General features: G+C 52.1%; 2 protein-coding genes across 4 annotated transcripts; both read left to right on the top strand.

Moving 5' to 3' along the window:
- The first annotated feature begins 919 nt into the window (after positions 1–919).
- On the top strand, positions 920–21178 carry PRPF8 (pre-mRNA processing factor 8). 2 transcript variants are annotated; one of them, XM_075032650.1, is made up of 43 exons: positions 920–938; positions 1120–1229; positions 1308–1476; positions 2192–2356; positions 2455–2673; positions 3274–3486; positions 3765–3890; positions 3968–4073; positions 4609–4799; positions 4989–5108; positions 5186–5375; positions 5554–5673; positions 6012–6146; positions 6257–6386; positions 6768–6964; positions 7071–7277; positions 7367–7530; positions 8422–8548; positions 8672–8864; positions 9211–9398; positions 9610–9848; positions 10379–10525; positions 10776–10986; positions 11337–11453; positions 11540–11787; positions 11972–12151; positions 12634–12769; positions 13378–13547; positions 13879–14008; positions 14191–14337; positions 14561–14721; positions 15395–15586; positions 16199–16436; positions 16691–16819; positions 17411–17524; positions 17668–17841; positions 18096–18289; positions 18648–18887; positions 18982–19123; positions 19488–19628; positions 19876–20015; positions 20202–20404; positions 20937–21178. In XM_075032650.1, exons 2-43 carry the CDS (start codon positions 1130–1132, stop codon positions 21089–21091), a joined length of 7008 nt encoding a protein of 2335 aa, XP_074888751.1. In that variant the 5' UTR covers positions 920–938; positions 1120–1129; the 3' UTR covers positions 21092–21178. The 2 variants fall into 2 exon arrangements, with proteins under 2 accessions (XP_074888751.1, XP_074888748.1); XM_075032647.1 differs by having other exon boundaries at positions 936–1001.
- Positions 21179–21392: 214 nt separating this feature from the next.
- Positions 21393–26477, top strand: RILP (Rab interacting lysosomal protein). Of its 2 annotated transcripts, none has more exons than XM_075032654.1 (8): positions 21393–21647; positions 21893–22016; positions 22380–22501; positions 22686–22874; positions 23332–23495; positions 23644–23766; positions 25018–25101; positions 25499–26477. In XM_075032654.1, the coding sequence occupies exons 1-8, from the start codon at positions 21393–21395 to the stop codon at positions 25653–25655; spliced, it is 1218 nt and encodes a 405-aa protein (XP_074888755.1). In that variant the 3' UTR covers positions 25656–26477. The 2 variants fall into 2 exon arrangements, with proteins under 2 accessions (XP_074888755.1, XP_074888754.1); XM_075032653.1 differs by having other exon boundaries at positions 22380–22591.
- Positions 26478–26519: the final 42 nt, after the last annotated feature.

Below are 26519 nucleotides of genomic sequence, written 5' to 3'. Positions count from 1 at the left end.
GAATTAGTCACCGGGGAGCTACACCCCAGCCTGCCACCCACCTGCACCCCCTTCAGCCCCATCCCACATCCCAAGAGCCAAAATCCCCTCCAGCACAGACCCCTCGCCCCATGGGGACCACCCACCCTGCTGAAGCCCTAAGGAGAGCGACCGCCCGGCAGCAGGGTGGCCCATGGCAACACATGGAGCCCGGTCATCTGCCTAAAGCGAGCCGGACCTTGTGTTTCACTGGGCAAGCACAGAGGTGTGGGGGGCATCTCTGCTCCCCCAGGGGGGCTGGGAAGGGGGCACCAAGGGCAGGGTGGATACTTTCTGAGGCATTAAGGGCCATAGTATGGCCGTGGAGGCAGTGCTGGGGGGGTTGTAGGCGTCCCTCCCCGGGGGCTCTGGGGTGCGGTGTCCTCCTGCCCTGCCTGGGGCTGGGGGGTGGGTCCAGGCCCGGGGAAGGGGGGAGCACAGTCCCTGGGGAGGGGGAGGAAGACGTGGGATGGCCGAGGTGGGCACTGTCCCCACTGAGGGGGCACTGCAGGCCCCCGCCGCCCCACGGGGGATCCCCCCCCCACCCTACGAGGCCCCACAGGGGAAGGGCCCGGCCCCACACAGCCCCCCCCATCCCGCAGCGCCGCCTGCCCCACAGCACCCCCTACAGGTAGCGTGGGCTGATCTACGCCACGCGTTGTCCAATCAGAGCCGGCAACGAGCTGTCACCGTTGCCTCTCTCCGCCAATCGAAAGCAGTGAAGGGCGGGACCGGAGAAAGCCGGGCATTACACCGGAAGTGTACTCCAGGCACAACTTCCTCTCCTCTGCCGCCGTTGGTCCCGCCTCTTGCCCCTTCTCCGCGTTCTGATGGGCCGCGCCAGCTGTCGCCGAGGCTACCCGAAAGCTGATTGGGCAGCCTTCCTGGCTGCGCGCCCCGCCCACATCCGGGACTCTGAGGTGCGGTGGCGACGGCGCTGGGCCGCCATTGTGGTGGGGAAGCGCGGGGCGTCGCGGCAGCCGGTGAGGGCGGGTGGGGGGCGATGGGGGCCCGGGGTGGGCGGGGGATGCCGGTGGGGATGGCGGGGGAGAGGCCGGGGGTGGCCCCGTCCCCGCCCTGAGCCCCTCTCCACCCCCGCAGGTGCGTCGCCATGGCCGCCGTCTTCCCGTACCGCGGCGGCTGCGCCCCGGTGCCCAGCCCGCTGGCGCCGCTGCCCGACTACATGTCTGAGGAGAAGCTGCAGGAGAAAGGTGGGTAGGGCTGGTTCCTGCACCCCCATCCTCCCGAGCGGGACCGGGCCTGACCCCGCTGCTTCTCTGTCCCTGCAGCCCGCAAGTGGCAGCAGCTGCAGGCCAAGCGCTATGCGGAGAAGAGAAAATTCGGCTTCGTGGACGCGCAGAAGGAGGACATGCCCCCCGAGCACGTCCGGAAGATCATCCGCGACCACGGCGACATGACCAACAGGAAATTCCGTCACGACAAGCGCGTATACCTGGGGTGAGGGGACACACACACACACAGACCCGCTATGTGATGCACGGGGTGGCGAGCTGAGTCCTTCTCTGCTGCCTTGTCAAAGGTCCTCGTTGATCGTTAAAGGGAGGGCCCCTCCTCCAAAAGGCTTTCTGTGTCAGTTGTGCATAGAAAGCAGCATAGTAGCTTGAGGAGGATGGAATAATCAGTTGGACTAGGATAGCAATGCAGAAGAGGATATGCGAAGGAAGTTGTTGCTTTGAATTTTTGAGAAAAACATTACCCTGGATAACACTTTACCTTAGAAGAAGTCGGGGGAGAGTATGAAGTAGTCAGCATATGTTTTTTGCATGATTATAAAGCACCATGACTGCTTCTTTGCTGTTTGGGTTCAGAGAGCTATCTCACACCGCTCATGATCCATTGCACTAACTTACCATTACCCATAAAAACTCCAGAAACTCATTTGAAACTTTTATTTTTTTTTCATTTGTAATATTCTTAATGTGCGACAGTCTCTCAGAAGCCAAACCAGTAGAAAACTTTTTGGTAGTGAGATGCATAAAGCACAAGGATAGAATAGGAATGTCGTGGATTTGTCACTGGAGGCCTTTATGAACAGGTTAAATGAGCAGTTTTCAGGAGTGAAAGGTGTAGAGCTAATTGGGATTGTGGCAGATGGATGGCTGTTCCCTTGAGATCCCTTCCAACCCTGATTTTCCTTGATTTCTAATTGTAGTGCTCTGAAGTACATGCCTCATGCTGTTCTGAAGCTCTTGGAGAACATGCCCATGCCCTGGGAGCAAATCAGAGATGTTCCAGTCTTGTACCATATCACAGGCGCCATCTCTTTTGTGAATGAGATTCCCTGGGTCATAGAGCCAGTGTACATTGCTCAGTGGGGGTAAGTGCCTTCTTCCTTCACCGTGGTGAGAACTTGTGAGCAAACACACGTGCATCCACAATAAAACCAACATTTAACGGTCTCTGTGTTTCTGCCAGGTCGATGTGGATTATGATGAGGCGAGAGAAGAGGGATAGGCGTCACTTCAAGAGGATGAGATTCCCCCCGTTTGATGATGAAGAACCTCCCCTGGATTATGCTGATAACATCCTGGATGTGGAGCCCCTGGAAGCGATTCAGCTTGAGCTGGACCCAGAGGAGGATGCTCCTGTGCTGGACTGGTTCTATGACCACCAGCCGCTGAAAGACAATAGGAAGTACGTGCCTCTCTGGTAGCACAATTCACTGGGAGAGCAGAAAAACAAATGTGCCACATAAATTACCTATACGTAGCAGTATATAACCTGTGGTTGTGTTATGCTGGGCTACATGTGATGTTGGTGGGGAGAGCAGAACCTTCCCTCAAGGGTGGGAGGGAGAACCTGATTGTTGTAAACCTATCCCTCTTGTCTTCAGCATCCAGTGAGGGCAAACAAGGCCTCTCAATCCAGGAGGGCTGCTGCCCAGTGACCACTACAACTCTAATGTTTATTACTGTGCCATGAAGATGGCAGCCTGGATTGTCTAGTTGGAATTTGAATTGCTACTTGCTAAGAGCGCACAGATGTTGTATATCAGCTTGGATATGGGGGGAGAGGAACTGGAGCAGTTGGTATTTTCTGGGCAGATGTAGTCTGTAGCGGTCTTTAGCAGTCCTGCAGCCTTTCTTTCTGTCTGGGGGGCCTGTGTGTTGGCTGTCCTTGATATTTTCTGCAAATGATGGGTGATGAAAGGTGTTTGGTTGTTTCTGGTCCTTTGGTAAAGGCCTAGTTGTCTTCTGGCTGTGTACTGAGTGTCTGTGCTTTGTTCTTTTGCAGGTATGTAAACGGTTCAACGTACCAGCGTTGGCAGTTCACTCTCCCGATGATGTCCACGCTGTACCGGCTGGCTAATCAGCTGCTCACTGACCTTGTGGATGATAACTATTTCTATTTGTTTGACCTGAAAGCATTCTTTACCTCCAAGGCGCTGAACATGGCTATTCCTGGAGGTCCCAAGTTCGAGCCTCTTGTTAGAGACATCAATCTTCAGTAAGTGCTAGGTTTAGGAGGAAAGATAAGTGGTTATCTGGGAAAAGGGCTGGAAGGTTGATGTGTTACCAGGTGTCTTGTCTTGGGTGAGCTATTCCTGGGTGTTCGCTCTCTTTAGCATTAAGCCTGTGATGTGCTTGCTGCTTTGGACACTGAATGGTTCGTAGTATGAAGAGAAGTCTAAAGGAAAAGCACTCATATCATGTCTTCAATCAAAAATATTTGCCCTTCTGTCCCCCTGAATGCTCATATAACAATTTATTTTTGCCTCATTTGAGGGATGAAGACTGGAATGAATTTAATGACATCAACAAAATTATCATCAGGCAGCCGATCAGGACAGAGTACAAAATCGCTTTTCCGTACCTGTACAATAACCTGCCACACCATGTCCACCTGACCTGGTAAGTGTAGCAGTCTCCAGAGCAGGGAGAGGAGGCGAAAGCTGTCAGGATGCTCTAATACATACTGTGTGTTGTAGGTATCATACTCCAAACGTCGTTTTCATTAAAACAGAAGATCCCGATCTTCCAGCTTTTTACTTCGATCCACTGATCAACCCCATTTCACACAGACATTCTGTCAAGGTGAGTCGCTGTCCAAGAGAGCCTGGGATAAACCCTACGTGTGGAGGTGATGGGGCTTTAGCATCTTGTTCGTAACCTTGCTTCTGATAGTGGCACCCACACATAGATACTTCAGGAGAAATCAATAGCCCTTCCTTTCACAAAAAAACCCACGGTTGTCATTTGTAGTCTTTTTCTAGTTCTGGAGTTGCACAAAGCAGTCTCCTTTGGTCTCTGTAGGGTAAAGCCCAATGTGTAATTAAAAGTGTTATTTTAGAGTCTTCTGATGGGTTATTTATCTTTTTGTTTGCCCTCGGTGTATTCATGGAGCTGACATCTCCCTTGAGTTACCTCTGTAACACCTAGCTCAGGGTCTGGTAGCCAAAGTTAGTTCTCAGGCCCACTGGGGCCTTGTAGAGTGGTTTTTGCTTCTCTGATACTCAACACTGTGACACTTCTATCATGAGAGCAAAGAAATGGTTTTTACTTGGTTAACTCTGAAAACTGAGCTGAAGCAACCAGGAAACAGATGGTGTGTGGTGTTTCTGCGTTTCAGAGTCAGGAACCGTTGCCTGATGATGATGAAGAGTTTGAGTTGCCAGAGTTTGTGGAACCTTTCCTGAAGGATACCCCCCTCTACACAGATAACACAGCCAACGGCATTGCCCTGCTGTGGGCCCCGCGGCCCTTCAACTTGAGGTCTGGGAGGACTCGCAGAGCTCTTGATATCCCACTGGTCAAGAACTGGTGAGTTCTTTCCTGGGAGATGGGGTGTTCCAGCATTTGTGACTTTCTTATCTTGTTACAATGAAAATGAAATAAAGACAGACCTTCTGTGGTGATGAGTTTCTAGAGATTTTAGGAGAGTTTCTGGAAACTTGTTGTTCTCTAAGGCATGTGAGTTACCTGAAAAATTGAAATATGGTTTATCCCTAGGTATCGTGAGCACTGCCCAGCAGGCCAGCCAGTGAAAGTGCGAGTTTCCTATCAGAAACTACTGAAATACTATGTTCTGAATGCGCTCAAGCACAGACCTCCCAAGGCCCAGAAGAAGAGGTAAGTGGGGTCTGTTCAGTGGGGAACTGCTGGTCTGTGTAGGGAACTCAGCTGATAACAGTCTCTGCTCTCTCCAGGTACCTATTCCGCTCCTTCAAGGCTACAAAGTTTTTCCAGTCGACAAAGCTGGACTGGGTGGAAGTAGGCCTGCAGGTGTGTCGCCAGGGCTACAATATGCTGAACCTGCTGATTCACAGAAAGAACCTGAACTACCTTCACTTGGATTACAACTTCAACTTGAAGCCCGTGAAGACCCTCACCACTAAGGTATTGGTCCATGTGCTATTTTACTCAGGAGTAAACCTGAAGATTGTTAAGTAGCTAGTGTGGTAAGACAGACCACAGTGCCTCAGCTGTTCAGTTATTGTACAGACCGACCAAATCAGAGCCCTTTCACTCTTATATAAACATTGTTACATAAATCCTGGATTTTTGTCTCTTCCAGGAAAGGAAAAAATCTCGTTTTGGTAATGCTTTCCATCTGTGTCGAGAGGTTCTGCGGCTGACTAAGTTGGTGGTAGACAGCCATGTCCAATACAGACTTGGAAATGTGGATGCATTTCAGGTAGGCTCTTTTTTTTTTTTTTTTTTTTTTTTTTCTTTTTTAAAGGTGAGGAGGGGAAGTTGAGAGGAGGAGCGGAATATCTGGGTGGGCTTATATAGGATGCACAAAATGACTGAATGTTCCAGTGTTACGGAGAAGAGGGGGAACAATGAAAGCATGCAGCATTGCATGAAATTCTGCTTTTACCCTAGCTGATAAGAATTGATCATTGTACGAGTCAGTGTTAGGAGCTTTGTATGGGCTACTACACTCTGCTCCTGGCTGTAAAATAAACCTGCTTCTCGAGGCAATGTATGTATTGTTTATTGTTATGTCTGACTGTGCTCCCTGTGTTTCAGTTGGCAGATGGCTTGCAGTACATCTTTGCCCATGTGGGTCAGCTGACAGGAATGTACCGATACAAGTACAAACTGATGAGGCAGATTCGTATGTGCAAGGACCTGAAACATCTTATCTACTACAGGTTTAATACAGTAAGTTCCACCTTTCCACATGATGGTGACCCCACGTAAACTCAGCAACAAGGGAGGGATTCTGGAGTGTCAGGAAGTGACCTGCTCTTACCATGTCTCTGTTCTCCCAGGGGCCTGTGGGCAAAGGTCCTGGCTGTGGCTTCTGGGCTCCAGGCTGGAGAGTGTGGCTGTTCTTCATGAGGGGCATCACGCCGCTGCTGGAACGCTGGCTGGGGAATCTGCTGGCCAGGCAGTTTGAAGGTCAGCACACTGTAAATCTTGGATGTGGGAAGAGTGTGTGGTAAAGATTAATATTGTTTACTTGCCAGCTCAAACTCCAGTTTTCTGTTCCAAGTGGTGGTCTGTATCCATGCTCCATGTCAATCCCAAGAGCTATTGACCAGTTTAGAGCACTTCAGAGACCAGTGCCCCCAGAACAGATTCCAAATGGAAGTGGGATTCCCTGCTGCATAGCACTGTGGGGTCCATAGCTTCCTAATCGTCCGCTCCAAACTCATCAGTGATGTTGTGGCAGTGTAATTTCTTCAGACATCCTGCGCTTCTGTGCACTCCTGTATTAGGAAGAAGAGGAGCACTGCCCAGTAACGTCAGAACTGCTGAAGTACTTTGCTTTTTCTCCAGGCCGTCACTCAAAGGGTGTAGCAAAGACTGTCACAAAGCAGCGTGTGGAGTCTCACTTCGACCTGGAGCTGAGGGCAGCCGTTATGCATGACATTCTGGACATGATGCCAGAGGGAATCAAACAGAATAAAGCCAGAACCATCCTGCAGCATCTGAGCGAGGCTTGGCGGTGCTGGAAGGCCAATATCCCCTGGAAGGTAGGTCTCTGGCTTGGTCTTTTGGTTCATTTTAACATCTCCCAGGTGGAACTGCTCTTGTGAAGGTTCCCACTCCTACTTCCCTCAAGCTACTGTCCCTCCCCAGGTGCCAGGACTGCCAACTCCTATTGAGAACATGATCTTGAGGTATGTGAAGGCAAAAGCTGACTGGTGGACAAATACAGCTCACTACAACAGGGAGCGAATCCGTCGGGGTGCCACTGTAGACAAAACCGTCTGTAAGAAGAATCTGGGCCGGCTAACCAGACTCTACTTAAAAGCTGAGCAGGAGCGGCAGCATAATTACTTGAAGGTACTTCTGCCCTGCCTGAGGTTGCCCAAGTTGGTGCTGTTTTCATAGGGAACCTTTCACTGACTAACGCTGGTGGTGTGGTTCTGCAGGATGGGCCTTACATCACTGCGGAGGAGGCTGTTGCTGTGTACACAACCACAGTGCACTGGCTGGAAAGCAGGAGGTTCTCACCCATTCCCTTCCCCCCGCTGTCCTACAAGCATGATACCAAGTTGCTCATATTAGCTCTGGAGAGGCTGAAGGAAGCTTACAGGTGAGCAGTGGGGAAGTGGTTGTGTTCTGCAGGGGCAGACATTTGCACTGGGAAAGGCTTCTGAAGCTGATTTGTTATCTGTTATTCCTGGAATTGAGTTTGTTGTAAATTTTACCCTGAAGGACTCAAAGGCTGTAGGTTGTGGCACTGCCAAGGTTGGCTGGGTGTCGTGGTTTAACCCCAGCCAGCAACTAAACACCACGCAGCCGCTCACTCACTCCCCCCCCATCCAGTGGGATGGGGGAGAAAATCAGGAAAAGAAGTAAAACTCCTGGGTTGAGATAAGAACGGTTTAATAGAACAGAAAAGAAGAAACTAATAATGATAATGATAACACTAATAAAATGACAACAGTAGTAATAAAAGAATTGAAATGTATAAATGATGTGCAGGGCAATTGCTCACCACCCGCCGACCAACACCCAGCCAGTCCCCGAGCAGCGAATCCCTGCCCCCCCTTCCCAGTTCCTAAACTAGATGGGACGTCACATGGTATGGAATACACTGTTGGCCAGTTTGGGTCAGGTGCCCTGGCTGGGCATGAGAAGCTGAAAAATCCTTGACTATAGTCTAAACACTACTGAGCAACAACTGAAAACATCAGTGTTATCAACATTCTTCACATACTGAACTCAAAACATAGCACTGTACCAGCTGCTAGGAAGACAGTTAACTCTATCCCAGCTGAAACCAGGACACTGGGGTTCTTCATGGACTCCGCCACTTGGGGCAAAACCCATGCCGTGCTTCTAAGCTTGGGGATGTGGATTGTGAAGAGTTACAGATCTTAGTCTTGATCAGTTTGGTCGAACAGTGTCTTTTGTCAGTTTAATGCAGTGGCCATTAGTTTGTTCATGCTTATGTGCCTGAGCTGTTCTTTCTCGCTTTCAGTGTGAAATCCCGTCTGAATCAGTCGCAGAGAGAGGAGTTGGGCTTGATTGAACAGGCTTATGATAATCCTCATGAAGCTCTGTCCAGAATCAAACGACACCTTTTAACTCAGAGAGCCTTCAAGGAGGTAAGTGTCCTGGTGAAAGCCAGACCATACTAAAAGTTACGCTGCATTCAGGAGCTAAATAGCGCTAAGACTTTGTGTTCTCTGTCAACTATAAGCCTCAGTTTTTCCTCTTCTTTTTTTTAGGTGGGTATTGAGTTCATGGATCTCTACAGCCACTTAGTTCCTGTTTATGATGTTGAGCCCTTGGAGAAAATCACAGATGCTTATCTGGATCAGTACTTGTGGTATGAGGCTGATAAGCGAAGACTCTTCCCTCCATGGATCAAACCTGCTGACACTGAACCTCCTCCGCTGCTGGTGTACAAGTGGTGCCAAGGTTAGCGGGGTCTTGTATTCTACGCAAAAATGAGTTTTCTTAATGGGAGCTTGTTTTGTGCAAGTCACCTTGGGAGTTTTCATATTTGCAACTTGCAGTCAATAGTCATTACAATCAGAGACTATATTTTGTAGGTTAATAGATATACATGTATACACTGGAGGAGGAGAAATTCCATAGCATTTGTGGTTGATTACATATGTCTGCTCCCATTTCTGGATAGACTGGAAGGACCAGAGGCTGAAAAGTCAGGCTTTACAGGAAATATGTTGACTTCCTGTGCCCAGAAGGGTGCTTCTGCGCTCTGATGTGTCAGATAACATGACAAACTTGTTTGTCTCCTCAGGCATTAATAATCTGCAAGATGTTTGGGAAACAAGTGAAGGTGAATGCAATGTCATGCTGGAATCTCGATTTGAGAAGATGTATGAGAAGATTGACCTGACATTGCTCAACAGGCTGTTGCGTCTTATTGTTGATCACAACATTGCTGACTACATGACAGCCAAGAACAACGTAGTGATCAACTACAAGGTGATGATTGCTATTCAGGAAAGGGCGTACGTGGACTGTAAAATTAAGAGGTTTTGGACCCATGGGGGAGGAGGGGACACAAGACTTGGCAGAGAATGAAGTGATGAGGGAGTAAGAAAACCTTTCTGGGTCCTGCTAAAGAGCAACTGCTCAGGTAAAAGGTCTCTGATGTATTGTGACAGGTTCTCACAATTCCCCTTCATTTCCTCAGGACATGAATCACACAAACTCCTATGGGATTATTCGTGGGCTGCAGTTTGCTTCCTTCATTGTCCAGTATTACGGGCTTGTGATGGACCTGCTGGTGCTGGGTCTGCACCGTGCCAGTGAAATGGCTGGGCCTCCCCAGATGCCAAATGACTTCCTCAGCTTCCAAGACATTGCCACTGAGGTGGCCCATCCCATTCGCCTCTTCTGCAGATACATTGACCGTATTCACATCTTCTTCAGGTGAGACCTCTGGGGCGCTGCTTTCCTCAGGTGAACTTTTGTTCTGGCATCTTGCAGCAGATGCTGTGAAAGTGGGAATTAGTTGCTCCTACTCCAAGCTTTTGTTCCCTTTGCTAAGAAAGATCAGGAATATTTGAATTGATAGACATTCCCAGAACTGGCTGTCCACATGCCTCCTCTTGCTTTCTCAGTTTGCTTTTCTACAGCTTCTCTGGACCAGTAGAAAAGCAACAATGCCAAAAGTTCAATTGTTACAGATTTTCCACTGGTTAGATAAGCCTTTTCTGGCTTCCCAGCAAGTGGACGTAAAATTTTATGTCTGTTCGTGAAAAGATAACCCAAACAGTCTGGTTTGCTCTATGCTAATGAAACTGAAGCCCCCTTCAGTGGGAGGATACAGAAATTGGTTAGTTACCTTCAAACGTGCTGTGGCAAACAGCTATCCATAAGCAAGTCCTTATCTGTCTGGGTGGACTGGTGTTCTGAGAAGTTGGTCATGTAACTCCACATCCTCTTCTCTGTGTTTTCAGGTTTACAGCAGATGAGGCAAGAGACTTGATTCAGCGGTACCTGACAGAGCATCCAGATCCCAACAACGAGAACATTGTAGGCTACAACAACAAGAAGTGTTGGCCCCGGGATGCTCGGATGCGCCTCATGAAACATGATGTGAACCTGTAAGTGCTGCAACCTGGAAAAAAACAAGGGGGGGCGGGGGGGGAATTAATTGTAATAAATAACTGTTGGAGACTGATAGGCAGGTGCTCAGGAAGAAAAGTCAGAAGAGGTGAGGGGTCTGTGCTGTAAATCCGACAGTGAGTGATTGGTATAAGAGACTATAGTGCTAGGAAAGCACTGAGAGCTTACCTAGTTTCCATTTTGTTTCAGTACCAGACAGCCTGTCACTGTGCATATCTTGTTTTTCAGTGGTCGTGCTGTGTTCTGGGATATCAAGAACCGTTTGCCTCGATCAGTCACCACAGTGCAGTGGGAGAATAGCTTCGTATCCGTTTACAGCAAGGATAACCCCAATTTGCTGTTTAACATGTGCGGGTTTGAGTGCCGCATCTTGCCCAAGTGCCGCACCAGCTATGAGGAGTTCACCCACAAGGATGGTGTCTGGAACTTGCAGAATGAGGTAGGGTGAGGGTTTGACAGGGTGGGAGAGCAGTCCCTGCTTGGCCCGTACCTGGCATGAGAGCAGGTTTTATACCTGCTGGCACGGGGGTGCCTAAGAGCATGAGTTTGCCAGCTGTGTAACTGGGGCCACTGGCAGATGGAGTTAAAATGAACTGGGTATGAACTTTGCTTCCTGAGAGGGATGGGAAATCCTTGGCTGGGGATGAGCAGGGACCTGAAACTGTAGAAGTGCTGTTCAGCCCCTTCTCTCCTCATGTTTCGTAATTGCCTGCTGGCAAGCGCTCACCTTACTGTCTGTATTGGAGAGAAGGCTCCCAGGAGGGAACTGATGTCCCTGTGCTCTTGTAGGTCACCAAGGAGCGCACAGCTCAGTGCTTCCTGCGTGTGGATGATGAGTCTATGCAGAGATTCCACAACAGAGTGAGGCAGATCCTCATGGCATCTGGCTCCACAACTTTCACTAAGGTAAGGTGGGAGGAAGATGTACGATAGAGCTTTCTGGAAATGCTTGGAGAATGGACTGAGAACTGATCCTCTGCTTTCCTTTCTAGATTGTCAACAAGTGGAATACAGCTCTGATTGGCTTGATGACATATTTCCGGGAAGCTGTTGTAAATACTCAGGAGCTGCTTGATTTGCTGGTGAAATGTGAGAATAAAATCCAGACTCGAATCAAAATTGGTCTGAATTCCAAAATGCCAAGCCGTTTTCCGCCGGTGGTGTTTTACACCCCTAAAGAGCTGGGTGGGCTGGGCATGCTCTCCATGGGCCACGTTCTCATCCCGCAGTCTGACCTGAGGTGAGTTGTGCTGCTCTAACGCCTGCATGGGTTGAGTGTTGTTAGATGTTCTTTCCCGTAAAAATATCTCAGAATGCTAAACCGTGCCATGTTATAGAGAGATGTTGCCTTTACAGTAGGCAATGGCAGTGTGGCCTGTGAAGTCCTATTGCTCCTAATTCACTCTTGTGCCTCTTTGTTCCAGGTGGTCCAAGCAGACAGATGTTGGCATCACTCACTTCCGCTCAGGAATGAGTCACGAGGAGGACCAGCTTATCCCAAATTTGTATCGTTACATCCAGCCATGGGAAAGTGAATTCATTGACTCTCAGAGGGTATGGGCAGAGTATGCCCTTAAGCGACAAGAGGCCATAGCCCAGAACAGGTGTGTTTCTGCATGCAATCAGATCTGTGTGTGTGTAAGGACAGGCAGCGGTGTAGAGTCTTGCACTGTCTCAGAGTTCTGGAGACCTTGCTTGCCCCATGATACATGCTCCAGGCTGCCTGCAAAGCTGCTGTTTTACCTCTGGAGGAGGTACGGACTCTGCAAGCAGCAAGTGCACCCGTGACACAGTTTAAGGGAAATGGTATGGCAAGTGGTGCCAGGAAAAGCTGACATCAGACCCATTTGCAGTTAGTTCTGCGCACTTACAAGGGCAGGATTTTTCTTTTGGCTGTTTGATGTCAGTGTGTTCATAGTGATGTCTATAGACACTTTGCTGAGCCTCTGAGTGCTTGCCATTTTAGAATGTCTCCTGCCAGAGCCCTGAGGTCTGTATTATTTCTCTGATCTCATCACCTGAAATACTCATTAATGCATTGCTGTAAAACTGAGAGCTAACAAAGTGTGGGAATTTTTTTCTTCAGGCGTCTGACACTAGAGGATCTGGAGGACTCATGGGACAGGGGAATTCCTCGTATTAACACCCTTTTCCAGAAGGACCGGCATACCCTAGCTTATGATAAAGGATGGAGAGTTAGGACTGACTTCAAACAGTATCAGGTATTGACTGGAAATTTCTCTGGCTGAGTGTGAGGTTCAGTTACCTGTTCCATACAATGTCCCTTCACCTTGCATTATTGCAGGTGCACTTCCTTGTCTGTCTGCTGCAGGAAGGACTTAGAGCCACGTGTTGGGACTGGTAGAGGCTGTTGAGAACTATATGCTCCAAAATCTGTAGCTAACCACTTTTGAAACATTTCAATAGGTTGCAGTGTCTTGGGGAACATCACGTTTATCGCAACTGAGTATTAAGAAAACACTTCTGGAAAGGGAGAAAGGGTCTCAAAACAAACATTCCAAAATGTTAAGTGTTAATAACAGTGGAAAAATTTACTATTTAAAGCCTCTAATGGTAGCTCTATAGAGGGCCAGTCCCTGAAAGATAAAAACATCATCTTAAATTCTACCTAGTCTGAATTGCATAGTAGTACTGCCTGAACTCATGTTGTAGATGAGCTGTGTCCTCCAGGACTGAGACCATGAGGCTTTTTACTTATTCACTGACATCATCATCATCATCATCATCATCATCTTGGTTCTTACAGTTAGTGCATCCAGGTTAGATGATCCGAATACAAAGCTGCTCACTAGTGTGCTGTTGTCTCCAGGTCCTGAAACAGAACCCGTTCTGGTGGACACATCAGCGCCACGATGGCAAACTCTGGAACCTGAACAACTACCGCACAGATATGATCCAGGCACTTGGTGGAGTGGAAGGAATCCTGGAGCACACTCTCTTCAAGGGTACTTACTTCCCCACATGGGAGGGTCTCTTCTGGTAAGAGAAACTTTGATGTGGCCTTGTCTTGCAAACTGGAGCTCAGTGGTGCACCAGGAGGAGTCCTTGGCTCAAGCCGTACTGATTCTGTTGAGACTTTTCTTTTTTTCAGTCATCACTTGAGCATGCTGCATAGTTCAGTTGTGAGGGCACCTGAGATTGGGCTATAGCTGAGCTTCGAGCTTCAGCATGCAAATCCATGGAAATTTCTTTGCATGAAACAATCTTCCCAGCTCCCAGTGCATGTGTTCCCTACCTCTGTTATATGTGGCACATGGCAGTCAGTGGAGATGAGGGACATATTATGCAACTGATTGTCTGCCCTTTCTAGGGAGAAGGCCAGTGGCTTTGAGGAGTCCATGAAGTGGAAGAAGCTGACAAATGCCCAGAGATCGGGTTTGAACCAAATTCCAAACAGAAGATTCACCCTGTGGTGGTCTCCTACCATCAACAGAGCCAATGTAAGTACCTGGAGTTTGTACCTGTAGGAACTTCCACTGAAATGAGAGCAGTTAATCAACCTAACTAATTCTTCAGAATATCTCTTACAGATGAACTAAACCTTCTTAACAGTAGCTGTTCTGTTTTCTGAACTTCATCAGTTGTGCTGTTGCATGTTCTCACAGCTGTTTTTCCTTTGCAGGTATATGTTGGGTTTCAGGTGCAGCTGGATTTGACAGGCATCTTTATGCATGGCAAGATCCCCACGCTGAAGATTTCTCTCATTCAGATTTTCCGAGCTCACTTGTGGCAAAAGATCCATGAGAGCATTGTAATGGATTTGTGTCAGGTGAGCAGTATGTTAACTTGCTTTGTTTCTGTGCAACGCATGTATGCTTCTTATGTACCAACAGAGACTGTCCTAGGGATTTTAGCAGGGCTAGCCTGTCTTCAGCAATTTGACAGAGAAGGGGAGAAAATGGGATTTTCCTGGGTGCCTCTTTTAGCTCTCTGTTGAGGATAGATTCTTTAGCTAGGTTGCTTGAACACAACTCATCTTTGCCTTTTCCCAGGTGTTTGATCAAGAGCTGGATGCTCTGGAGATTGAGACAGTGCAGAAGGAGACCATCCATCCCAGGAAGTCATACAAGATGAATTCCTCATGTGCAGATATCCTTCTCTTTGCTTCTTATAAGTGGAATGTGTCACGTCCATCACTGCTTGCAGATTCCAAGTGAGTGTTTCCCTTTTCCCTCTCCTTGATCTTGCTGCAGAGCAGAACTGCTGATCCTGTCATCCTGAGCCAAAGCCCCTATCTCTTGGGCACCTAGGGTTGGTTTTCTCTGGGGACACAGGAGGACGCAATCGTGCCTGGCAAAGTGCATAACTAGTTTGGGTGGATGGTTGCTGCAACTCCTAGCACTGCCTTCTGCGAAACATGAAGACTATCTTTGTTCCTGTTCTCTCCTCCAGTCGATTCTTCCCCTGAGCCAGAGCTCAGGAGCTCGGAAGGGTTCTTTAGGAAACCCCACAAATCTGTGCTGCCTTAGGGCCAGAATCTGGAGTGAATTGGACACTCTCTGCACCTGTGCTATGTTTAGTTCAAGTGAATCCTCACGGGACATTCTGCAGGGGAGATGACTCCTCATGACTATACAGTAGAGGAGTAACTGTGCTGCTTTATTTAAACCTGTATCTGAACCGCATTGACTGAGGGCTTCTCTTAACAGCTTTTGCATTCGGCTGCTGTATGAAGAGAGCAGTAGAGTCCCTTTTCAGGATGGTATGCAGACAGTAGCTGGCTTGAGTGTTCATGCTTGGTGGCAGTTACTCTCTGTCAAAGCCATGCAGCAACTGCAGGAGAGTTTTGTGCAAGATTAAATTGTTCTGGCTTGCTTTCTCCTCAGAGATGTGATGGACAGCACCACCACACAGAAGTACTGGATAGATATCCAGCTGCGCTGGGGAGATTACGATTCCCATGATATCGAGCGCTATGCAAGAGCCAAGTTCCTGGACTACACTACAGACAACATGAGTATATATCCGTCTCCTACTGGTGTGCTCATTGCCATTGATCTGGCCTATAACTTGCACAGGTGAGATCTGCACCTTCTGTATTTTAACTGTAATTTTAGTTCATGGCTGTGTCCTAGTGCATCTCCAAACTGGGTTGTATTCTAGGCAGGAGGATGAGGGGAGAAGGCAGAAGCCAGCAGTATGCAGTGAATGGGATAAGGTATCTAGGCAGTTCTTTCAGGTTGCCCAGTATGTGCTCATTCAATAATAATGGTTCAGTTCTCCCAGCTCACTAGTAATTTGTTTTCTTAAGAGATTTCTGTCAGAGTCATCTTGGAGCTAAAGGACAGGCTTTGTTTAAAGGCCCCCTGCAAGTGAGGACAGCTGTTCTTCACTGGAAAACTTGGGGGGAAATCCCAGAAAGCAGACCTCTGCTCCAGTGTGCTTTTTAGAGAAGATGCAGCTTTTCTGGGAGTGCAGTGTGTGTGTGCTGTGGCTTCCCACTGTGAGGAGGTGTAGGGAAAAGCCATAGGTGAACAGCTCCCAGGAATGTTGCAAGAGAAGTCATACAGTAGTATTCAGCAAGCAGAAAGGTGCCGGGCTGCTGCATGGAAAGACTTGTGCATGGCTGTTGTCTTTTCATCTCGGAGCTGATGGCAACAACTACGTCTTCTGGTTTTTGTCTTCTTCAGTGCTTATGGGAACTGGTTCCCTGGGAGCAAACCTCTGATCCAGCAGGCTATGGCCAAAATTATGAAAGCAAATCCTGCACTGTATGTGTTGAGGGAACGAATCCGCAAGGGGTTGCAGCTGTACTCATCTGAGCCCACAGAACCATACCTTTCCTCCCAGAACTATGGAGAACTCTTCTCCAACCAGATCATCTGGTTTGTGGATGACACGAATGTGTACAGAGTGACCATTCACAAGGTGAGGCCAGAGGTGTATCTGCTGGGGGAAAGGACAGGGACTGTAAATGTCCTGTGCTCAGGGTGGTTGTGGAGGCATGCATGATGGAAAACTAGGAATCGACATGGATCCAAATTTTTGCAGTGTGCACAGAGCAGCTCTGACAGTTCTAGTACAGTTCCTGCTCAAAGCACACAGCGAGTCGGCTGTTGCCCAAGTGTGTGGATAGGCTACATTCATCTCCCTGCACTCTTCACTTCTGTTTGTTTTCTCAGACTTTTGAAGGGAATTTGACCACAAAACCCATCAATGGAGCCATTTTCATCTTCAATCCCAGAACTGGACAGCTATTCCTGAAGATCATCCATACGTCTGTGTGGGCGGGACAGAAGCGTCTAGGACAGGTAGGGCCTGGCTGCCTGCTGTGCTTTGGGCTGTGAGCTGGGCATGGGCTCCGACTGCTTGGGACACTGACTTGAGCAGAAGATACCATGAGGGTCTTCATCTTTCTCCCTCTTAACAAGTTTGGAGCTCCAGTTTCCAGTGTGTAACCTATGCTCAGGCAAGCATTAGCATGGGATGTAAAAGTAAAAGAATGCAGGTATTGATGTTGCAACATTTTTGTGGCTCTGATGTGTAAAGAGCTTACATCTTCAAGCAGGGCTTGAGAAACAGTGCTGTGCTTACTGTTACAGCAAATCATGTTGCACTTGGCCGTACATCCAGTACAGTGGGAAGACTCTCAGGTGGCAAAGCCAGGGAGGCGGTGTAGCCAGTTATTTTTTCTGAGCCAGTCAGGAGTAACTGAACTCCAGGAATGGGAACTGCCCTCTGTGGTCAGTAAGAAGGAAATGCTGAGCCTTGTCACTGATCTGGAACAAGCCATAAATTCCAGCTGTATTTTTAGAATTTGATTTGAGTCTCTGCAATTCCCAAATCCATGGAGACTGCTGTTAGCAGGGAGATATTTCTCTAACCCTGCTGTCTTTCTGTAGCTGGCCAAGTGGAAGACTGCTGAAGAAGTGGCTGCCTTGATTCGATCACTTCCTGTGGAGGAGCAGCCTAAGCAGATCATAGTGACTCGGAAGGGCATGTTGGACCCACTTGAGGTAACAATGCAGATACTGCTCTGTGGGGATGTTGTAAAATCTTTGGGAGATTGCAGAACAGTCTTGTGTTCCTGTGAAGGACTTCATCTGGGCCAACATTGTGCAGTAGTTGTGAGCTAATTCCTCTTCTCTATAAACTACAGGTGCACTTGCTGGATTTCCCCAATATTGTGATCAAAGGCTCAGAGCTGCAGCTGCCCTTCCAGGCCTGTCTGAAAGTGGAAAAGTTTGGTGATCTCATCCTGAAGGCTACTGAACCCCAGATGGTTCTCTTTAATCTCTATGATGACTGGCTGAAAACCATCTCTTCCTACACGGTAAGCACAGCATGCCTAGTCTGCATTTTGCTTTGCCACTGATAAATGAGGCAGGAGCCAAGGCTTCAGAAATCCCTCCCCATTTGTTGCTTGGGAGCACTTGACTCTGAGTCTGCCTGGATTTTCTTTCAAATAGATTCCACTTGCGCTTCCCATGCAGTGTCGGTGTGCCCAAACAGAGGAGTGCTGTACTAGGGCCTTGTATGTTTGGTTTCCTTCCTTCTGACTAACTGCATCTTTTTTTCTTCTCCAAGGCATTCTCTCGTCTGATTCTGATTCTCCGGGCACTACATGTGAATAACGATCGAGCCAAAGTTATTCTGAAACCAGACAAGACAACCATAACAGAGCCTCACCACATCTGGCCAACCCTGACAGATGAGGAGTGGATCAAGGTGGAGGTGCAGCTGAAGGATCTCATCCTTGCTGACTATGGCAAGAAGAACAAGTAAGCCACTGTCCAGCTGCAATAATCCTGTCAGCCTTTCCTTCTTGCTCTGAAGACTCTGTGGCCAGAGTGTTCCTTGTGGAGAGCAGAAGACTTTCAAGGGCCTTTGGCAATGAATTGTCAGCTTTGTAGGGAAACTGGCTGTTATTATTAATTGCTTTCTAGTAAGGCAGATAAAAACATCTGCACCAAAACTTTTCTGATCTGCGCATCATGTGATTTGATCCCTCCTTTTGTCTGAAAAGTTGTGGTTTCATTTTTCATAGCGCCCTGAGGGGATGTTCTGAGCTTGTACCTTGGTGAGAGGGATCCAGAACGTATTTTGAAATGCCTGACTTGGGTGGATTTTCTCTTTCAGTGTGAACGTTGCATCCCTGACACAGTCAGAGATCCGAGACATTATCCTGGGCATGGAGATCTCTGCCCCCTCTCAGCAGAGACAGCAGATTGCAGAAATTGAGAAGCAAACCAAGGAGCAGTCACAACTGACAGCCACGCAGACCCGCACGGTTAACAAACACGGGGATGAAATCATCACCTCTACGACCAGCAACTACGAAACCCAGACCTTCTCCTCCAAGACTGAGTGGCGAGTCAGGTAGGAAAGCAGGCAGGGCTGTTGTGCGGTGGAAGAGGTCAGAGTGCTCAGAAAGGGATCTGTGCACCCTCTAATAATCGTCTCCTCTTCACAGAGCGATTTCTGCTGCCAACCTCCACCTGCGAACGAACCACATTTATGTTTCATCAGACGATATAAAGGAAACGGGCTATACGTACATTCTTCCCAAGAACGTGTTGAAGAAGTTCATCTGCATATCAGATCTGCGGGCCCAGGTGAGCGTGTAACGAGTCTGTTACAGTTGTGCTCCATGCTGCTGGGGCACACACCAGTCCTGGGCAGGCAGGAACTAGCGGCAAAGGGCTGGGAACGTGCTGCTGTCCGTGTGAATCCCTCTGTGCTTGAGACAGACGCTGGCAATATGGCTGAGCACACAAGTTCTAGCCAGGTGCTGGTGGCTCCCTGTGGCCCAGAGTTGCAGGGGGAACAGCACTGAACAAAACTACGATGTTCTCCTCTAGTGAGAACCTGCCGGTCAAGAGATGCTGTCCTCAGGGACTAAGGGCAGAATCCACTCACGCTCACACAGTTACAGGGAGGTCTCTTCTGGGCTTCTGAGGCAGGTGTTTGTGTTCCTAGATTGCGGGTTACCTGTATGGAGTGAGCCCTCCCGATAACCCCCAAGTGAAGGAGATCCGGTGCATTGTGATGGTGCCCCAGTGGGGAACTCACCAGACTGTGCATCTCCCAGGGCAGCTGCCGCAGCATGAATATCTCAAGGTGAGTTGAGCTTCTCCTCCGGGTGTGGGTAGAAGATCATCATCTCCAGTAACGGGGACCTGAGATGGTGGGGCAGCTGCCCTTGGTCTGTTGTAGAGGTGGAACTTAAAGGGCTCGGCCTGAAACCAGCCTGATCTGGGATCAGGTGAAAGGGAAGCCTTTGGTCCCTGTGTGCTTTCTGCCATGCTTGAAGGGGTCTTGTTTTAAAAGTCTGTCACTTCTCTCTAAAACACTCTCTTTTTGTCAGGAAATGGAACCTCTGGGGTGGATTCACACCCAACCAAATGAGTCCCCTCAGCTCTCACCGCAGGATGTCACCACCCATGCTAAGGTCATGGCTGACAACCCCTCCTGGGATGGGGAGAAGACTATCATCATCACCTGCAGGTGAGGGAACACCTCCAGGGAGGCTTCTGTGTGCCCCTTCTGCTGAGGGGGCCTGTGGGTGCAGTGCTTGGGAACACGTTGAAGTCTCAGACTAAAAATTTGGCAGAAAGGGAGTCTTTGCTCATACCTGGTTTCCCTCCTCTGCCCCAGATCAGTCTGACTCGCTCCATCTCTCCTTTCCTTCAGTTTTACACCAGGCTCCTGCACGCTGACAGCCTACAAACTGACCCCCAGCGGCTACGAGTGGGGCAGGCAGAACACGGACAAAGGGAACAACCCCAAGGGCTACCTGCCATCCCATTACGAGAGGGTGCAGATGCTGCTGTCGGATCGCTTCCTCGGCTTCTTCATGGTCCCAGCGCAAGGGTCCTGGAACTACAACTTCATGGGTGAGCTGTCCTGGGAAAGGGACAGGAAGGGAGGCAATGCGATTAGCCTGGGGAGGAGAAGGAAATAGCTCCTTAGGGAAGCGTTCCTTACCCGTTCCGAAGCTTGACCTTCCTTGGAGCGGCTGGGAGGGATACCAGCATTGTGGTCTGACCGTTCCTTGGTACCAGCACTGAGATGTCAGTTCTCAATGATTTTTCAGTGGCAAGAGAGCAAACTCTGATAGAGGGGATAAAGAGACGTCTTGTCTAGGGCAGTAACAGGAGGTCCTGGCATGATGAACCACAGCCAGCTGCAGAAGGGGTCAGGAAAGGAGGAGAGTGGCAGACAAACCACTTGACTAGCAGAAGACAGCTATGGGGGCATTGCTCTGTAAATCTCTAGGGGGAGGAACCCAAAGGGTGATGATTTTGTCTCTTCCTCTGCATGGTTTGCTTAAAAATGGCCTTGTGAGGGTAGAGGGCTTCCCTAAGCTCCTGATCAATGGTGGAGGCAGAAGGGGCTTTCAGGTGGGTGACGGACTCTCTCTTCCAGGTGTTCGCCACGACCCCAACATGAAGTACGAGCTGCAGCTCGCCAACCCCAAGGAGTTTTACCACGAGGTCCATCGCCCTTCTCACTTCCTCAACTTCGCCCTGCTCCAGGAGGGAGAGGTTTACTCCGCCGACCGGGAGGACCTCTACGCCTAGTCCTGCCCTCTCCTCCCTCCCCACTCTTAGTACTGTTGATATTCAACAGCGTCTGTCTGTCCCTCTCCCCCCCCCACGCTCCTCGCCCCCCACTCACGCCCGCGTAGCTCCCCCCGTTCCCCCTGCGCGACGTCTCGGGTGGTTGTACCCTCTCCAGTAACTCAATAAATTTTTTACCGACGGGAACGCTGCCGGTGAGATCCCGCCTCGGAGGTGGAAGGGGGGCGGCCCCGGACGGGGCGGGACGTCGAAGCGGGGCAGGGCGGAGCGTGTGCGGGGCCTCGGCCGGCGGCGGCGGCGGATGGCGGAGCCGTGGCGGGGAGCGGAGCCGCTGTGGCGGACGCCGCCGGAGCGCCTGGCCCCGCCGCACGTTTACCGTATGGCGGGGGCGTTGGGGGCCGAGTTGCGCCGACTTTCCGGCCGCTTCGGGCCCGAGGCCGTGGCCGGGTTGGTGCCGCCCGTCGTGCGGTTGTTGGAGCTGCTGGAGGCGCTGGTGGCCCCGGTGGGAACCGAGGGGGAGGCGCCGGCGCAGCCGGGAGGGCGGCAGGACGCGGAGGTGAGTGGGGTGGCGAGGAAGGGGGGGGGCTCGTCCGATCCCTCTTCCTTCGGGGGTTCCCTACGGGGTGCCACCGACCCGCACTTGTCCTCGCAGGAGTCGCTGTGGGGATGGTTCTGACCCGGTGGTCCCCGTCCCCCCTGGGACAGCTCTGACCCGGCGGTCCCCGTCCCCCCTGGGATGGCTTTGACCCGGTGGTCCCCATCCTCTGGGACGGCTCTCACCCCGCTGTCCCCATCCCCCAGAACCCGGAGCAGAGGCTGTGGGAGGCCGAGCACCGGGAGCGAGCCCTGCGCAGCCACCTGGCCCGCCTGGAGGAGCAGAACCGGCAGCTCCTGGGACAGCTTGCGGAGAGCCAGTCCCAGGAAGGTGAGTGTCCCGGTGGATTCGGGGTCCCTTGCCACCGTGGGACGTTCCCATGGGGGATGGTGGGCTGGGTGCAGGTCTGAACCTACTTTCCGTGCTGCCCAGCCTTGAAGACCTGTCCTACCAAGGAGTCACAGGGACTCAAAACCCCCAGAGCACCCCCCAACCCCCCAGGAGGTTTGTGGGGGCAGACACAGGGTGCGGACCGCTGTTGCCAGCACAAGGATGAATTGGGCACAGCCTAAAGCCCTCAGCTCCCCTCTTTCCAGAAGCTTTGCAGAAGCATCAAGAAAAACCCAGTAGGGTTGTGGGGTCAGGGGAGTCCTGGGGGTCTCTCACGCCCGTTCCCCCCGTGTCTGGGCTCAGACAGCACGGCGCGGAAGGAGCGGGAGGTGATGCTGCGGCTGAAGGAGGTGGTGGACAAGCAGAGGGACGAGCTTCGCGCCCAGGCCCACGAGATCGTCTGCAAGAGCCGAGACACGGAGGCGGTGAGCCTGTGGGAGCTCGCGGGTGTGGTGTGCGAAGGGCCTGGGGACCTGCTTTCATGTCGCCTCCCCCTGGGGCTGTCGTCGCGGCTGGTGAGCCTGCTGGGGCGGATGATTTTCCCGTGGCCCTGGATGGGGGCCCGGAGCCGCTGCTGTGCCTCACTCGCGGCTCCCCCGGGTCCTCCAGCTGCAGGAGCAACTGCATCGCTTCATGGCCATGAACGAGGACCTGCGTCACAAGGTGGCCGTGGTGCAGGCTCAGCTCAAGAGCGCGCTGGAGAAGAAGTCGGACCTGGAGGCCGCGATGCTGCAAACCCAGAGGGAAACGAGCAGGAGGAGCAGGACCAGTGAGACCCAGCGGCCAAAGCCCGGCCTGGTGAGTCGGAGCCCGTGACTCTGCTGCTACTACAGGGCATCGCTAACCCCGATCCAACCTTCCTGGCCCTGTGTGGGGCTTCTGGCATACCCGGACCTACCAGCTGCCAGCAGGACACAGCCGCTCAATTAAGCCCCGCTGCTGAAAATTGAACAGTGTGGCATCTACCTTGTTCTTAAAAATTGGTAGGGGTGGAGGCAGGAGCGAGTGAGGCGAGGTGATGGGAGGAAAAGCCGAGTGGGACTCGGAGGATGAGGAGGGTTTGCCACATGTGGCAATGGGCAGCAGATGCTGGATGAGCCCGGGAGCCACTGTGGTCCGTGGAGGGCTGTAGCAGCTCCAGATTAGCAAACTCATTCCCGAGACTTTTCCATCTTTGCCTGCACGTGGCACCCAGCCTTTGGGTGGGGGCTTCAGCATCTCTGCTTGTCTGCTGACTCTCTTTCCGTCCCCCCAGGAAGGAGCACCGTCACCCGCAGAGGAGCCGCAGCACCAGGATGCGGGCAGGAGCCCTGCTCACTGCTGCTTCTCCAAGGAAGAGCTGCAGCAGATCCTGCAAGAGCGGAACGAGCTCAAGACCAACCTGTTCCTGGTGCAGGAGGAGCTGGCCTATTACCAGCGGTGAGTCCTGCCGCGGCGGCGTGGGGCAGCAAGCTGGGTCCCTCCCGTCCCTGCAGCCACCCGTGGCCCATCAGAGGTTGCTCCTGGCGCAGCGGGGGGAGATTTCTTCGCCAAGCTCTCAGTTAACCAGCTGGCTGCTTTTTGCCAGGGAGCTGCTGAATGAAGAGAGAGTTCCCAGCTTCTTCTTGGATGCAATGAAGTCGACTATCAAAAGACAGAGAAAAAAAATCAGAGCCAAAATGCTGGGAACGACGGAGGAGTCGGCGAGCAGGTGAGTCCGGCTGGCCGCGGCGAACAGGGAGCCTCCCGTGCAGGGTGGATGCCGGCTGGCAGGCTCCGGTGTTGCGTGTGGTGTGACGCCTGGAAGGGAACTCCCCCAGGCCAAGAGCTGCCTCCTCCCTGCCTCCCTCCAGAGATCAAAGGTTTCATGTCTGCAGTTGATGTCTTGCTCTGGCTTAGCCCTGGGAGCGCCGCAGGGGCTGGGCTCTTTGCTGCAGCTCGCACGTCCCTGTCACCAGTCACGCATGGCCTGGCCGAATGCCGCTTGTCCCTGCGTGAATGTGACAAAAGAGAGGCGAGGTGGTGGCACTGGAACCACCGCACAAGGCAGGCTGGTGCCTGCGCTGTATGGTTGAAGATGACAGTAGAGATGTTCCTTGGAGGCTCTGCGAGACGTTTGTGGGCAGCGTTGGCTCCAACAGAATTCTTATGATGGGGAGGGGAGGACCCTGCCGGGCACCAGCCCCAGCTCTGCACATCTGCCGGTGGTGGGGGGCGAAGCCTGCGCTAAAGCTGCTGTATGACGTGGGGGGAGCTGGATCTCACTGGCTTTTAGGGGCTTTAATAAAGGTCTGAAGGGGCCTGAGCTCTTCTGTGCTACTGAAACCTGCTGCTTGCTTTGTGTTGGGGTCTCTGCTGGCAGCAGGGGGGTCTGGAGGTGTCGAGTCCTGCCTGCTCGCCTCCCTGCCTGGTGAGGACAGCCGCTGCTGTATGAATGCTGCCCCGCGGTCACCTCGTGATCCCCGCTTCCCTACGAGGTCTGGCTGTCACCCGCCTTGGTGCCAGGATGCCGCCCGCCCCGGCCCCGAGCTGCAGCCGGTGGTGCCGATCATCGGGCTGTTCCCCCAGAAAAGCGCGCGCTTGCCACGTGGGGTGAGATGCCTAAAGATTTTACAGCAGGTTGTGGCTTCTGTTGTGGCAACTGGGGACAAGCCGCCTGCTGACCAGGCACCAGGGCTTTGAAGCTGGTGTCTGAAGAGCTTTGTGTCTTGAGATCACCGAGCCGGGAGGGGCTGGGCTTGCCATGAAACGCGGCTGTATCTGGGACACGAGCATCGCTGTGGCTTTGCGGCACGGTGGCTCCAGTCCATGTGCCCCTGGCTCTGTGGCCACCTCCGCACGTGTGGCTCTGCAGGTGACACCCCTCGGCTCGGGCGGGAGCCCCGGGGTGACTCCGGCACTCGCTGCTGCGGTGAGCCCGTGACTCAGCGCAGGTTTTTCCCCCCGCTTCTTTGTGCTGCAGTGATGAAGATGAGGGCTCCTGGCTTCCAGGCCACGGCACAGACTGCGTGGATGCTCAGCCTCCTGATTCCAAAATTAGGAGCTTGTAAGTTTGCTCCCGTGCTCGGGTGCTGGTGGGGACAGGCGGCTCTCCTGGCAGAGAGGAGATTTGGGGTTCGGCTGTGGACCCAGCGCCTGCTGAGCTTGGTGCCTGCCCTGCAGGGTATGATGGGGACAGAGCCGGTCTGCCTGCCGCAGGGCTGGCAGGGATGCTGCCAAAGGGGGAGTCGCTTAGTTTGGGGGGGGATCTGCCTTGTCTGGGGCAGGGGCAAGTGCAGGGCAAGCCTTGCTGCTGCCCCTGGGGTGCCGCACGCTCCCAGGTACTCGCAGCTGGGCTACGTCCTGCCGCCGCCACCGCTAAACACAGAGGGAGGTTGGGATCTGGCTGCTGCTTCCCTGGGAAGGCTCTTCTCCCCCACGGCCGTTATCTGTTCTCTCTGCAGTTTTGGCCTGTGGTATCAGGGCAGTAGCAAAGACCCCTCCACATCCAGCTGCTCCGGAGCCTGGGAAATCATCGACTCGCTGGACACGCAGCTGGAGCTGGAGGGAGAGAGCGAGCCAGCGGCCGGCTCCCCCGACAGAGCCGTGCAGCCCCTCTGACCCCACCTGGACAGGGGCCGGATCTGGCCTTGCAGCAGCGCTTCCCGGCTCTTCTTTTTCTGGCGTCTTCGAGAGCGGCACGGCAGCCCTGCCTGCTTCCCCGTGCCGTGGTGACGGTGAAGCCACAGCGTGGACAGCCTTCCTGCAAACCCGCTGGGACACTCGGCCGTGGGGTGCCAGCCTGGCACGGGGCAGCTCGGCACCTCCGGGGATCTCTGCCCGTCAGCCACCCTTTCGTTGTGCCCATGGCTTAACTACAGGATCCCACGCAGCTGTGTCCCTGGTCCTCACTTCTCCATGCTTGCAGCTCAGCACGGTGGGGGGTCTGCACCCTCTTCCCACTGCCGCACCCCAAAAGGGCTCTTGAAATCTGCTGGTGGCTCTTTCCACCAAACGCCTCCGCTCACGGCCCAGGATCCCATTGCCCAATCCTGCCCTGTGGGGGTATTTCACTTCACCCCTTTCTGTTCATACCTCCCCTCATCCCTGCAATGTGAAGGTCGAGTTGGGGTGCCCGGGCCGGCCGGCTGGGCACTGTCCCGGTGTCGCCGCACGGCTGGGAGGGGCTGAGCACGCTGCACCGGGTGTCCGGATGCTCCCGTGTCTGGGAGCAGTCGGGATCAGCACCGCCAGTGCCACTCCTGCACTTTTCAGGCGTGGGGTGAATCAGTTTTGTACTGAGACCTCTTCCTGCTACTACTGGGAACTGGAAGACTGGAACAATCCTTGTGTTCACGGGGGCGAGTCGGTCCTCTCGGGTTAGGTACTTTCTAGCTCTAGAAGTGGAGTCAGAAATAAATCAGTGTCTCATTTCTTCTCCGAGGTACCCGCTGCAGCCTCCGCTCTCTCCTTGCTTGGGAAGTA

This window comes from Buteo buteo, chromosome 7 (genome assembly GCF_964188355.1).
Source record: "Buteo buteo chromosome 7, bButBut1.hap1.1, whole genome shotgun sequence".
Lineage (NCBI taxonomy): Eukaryota > Metazoa > Chordata > Aves > Accipitriformes > Accipitridae > Buteo > Buteo buteo.
This window is presented reverse-complemented; position numbering and strand designations above follow the sequence as displayed.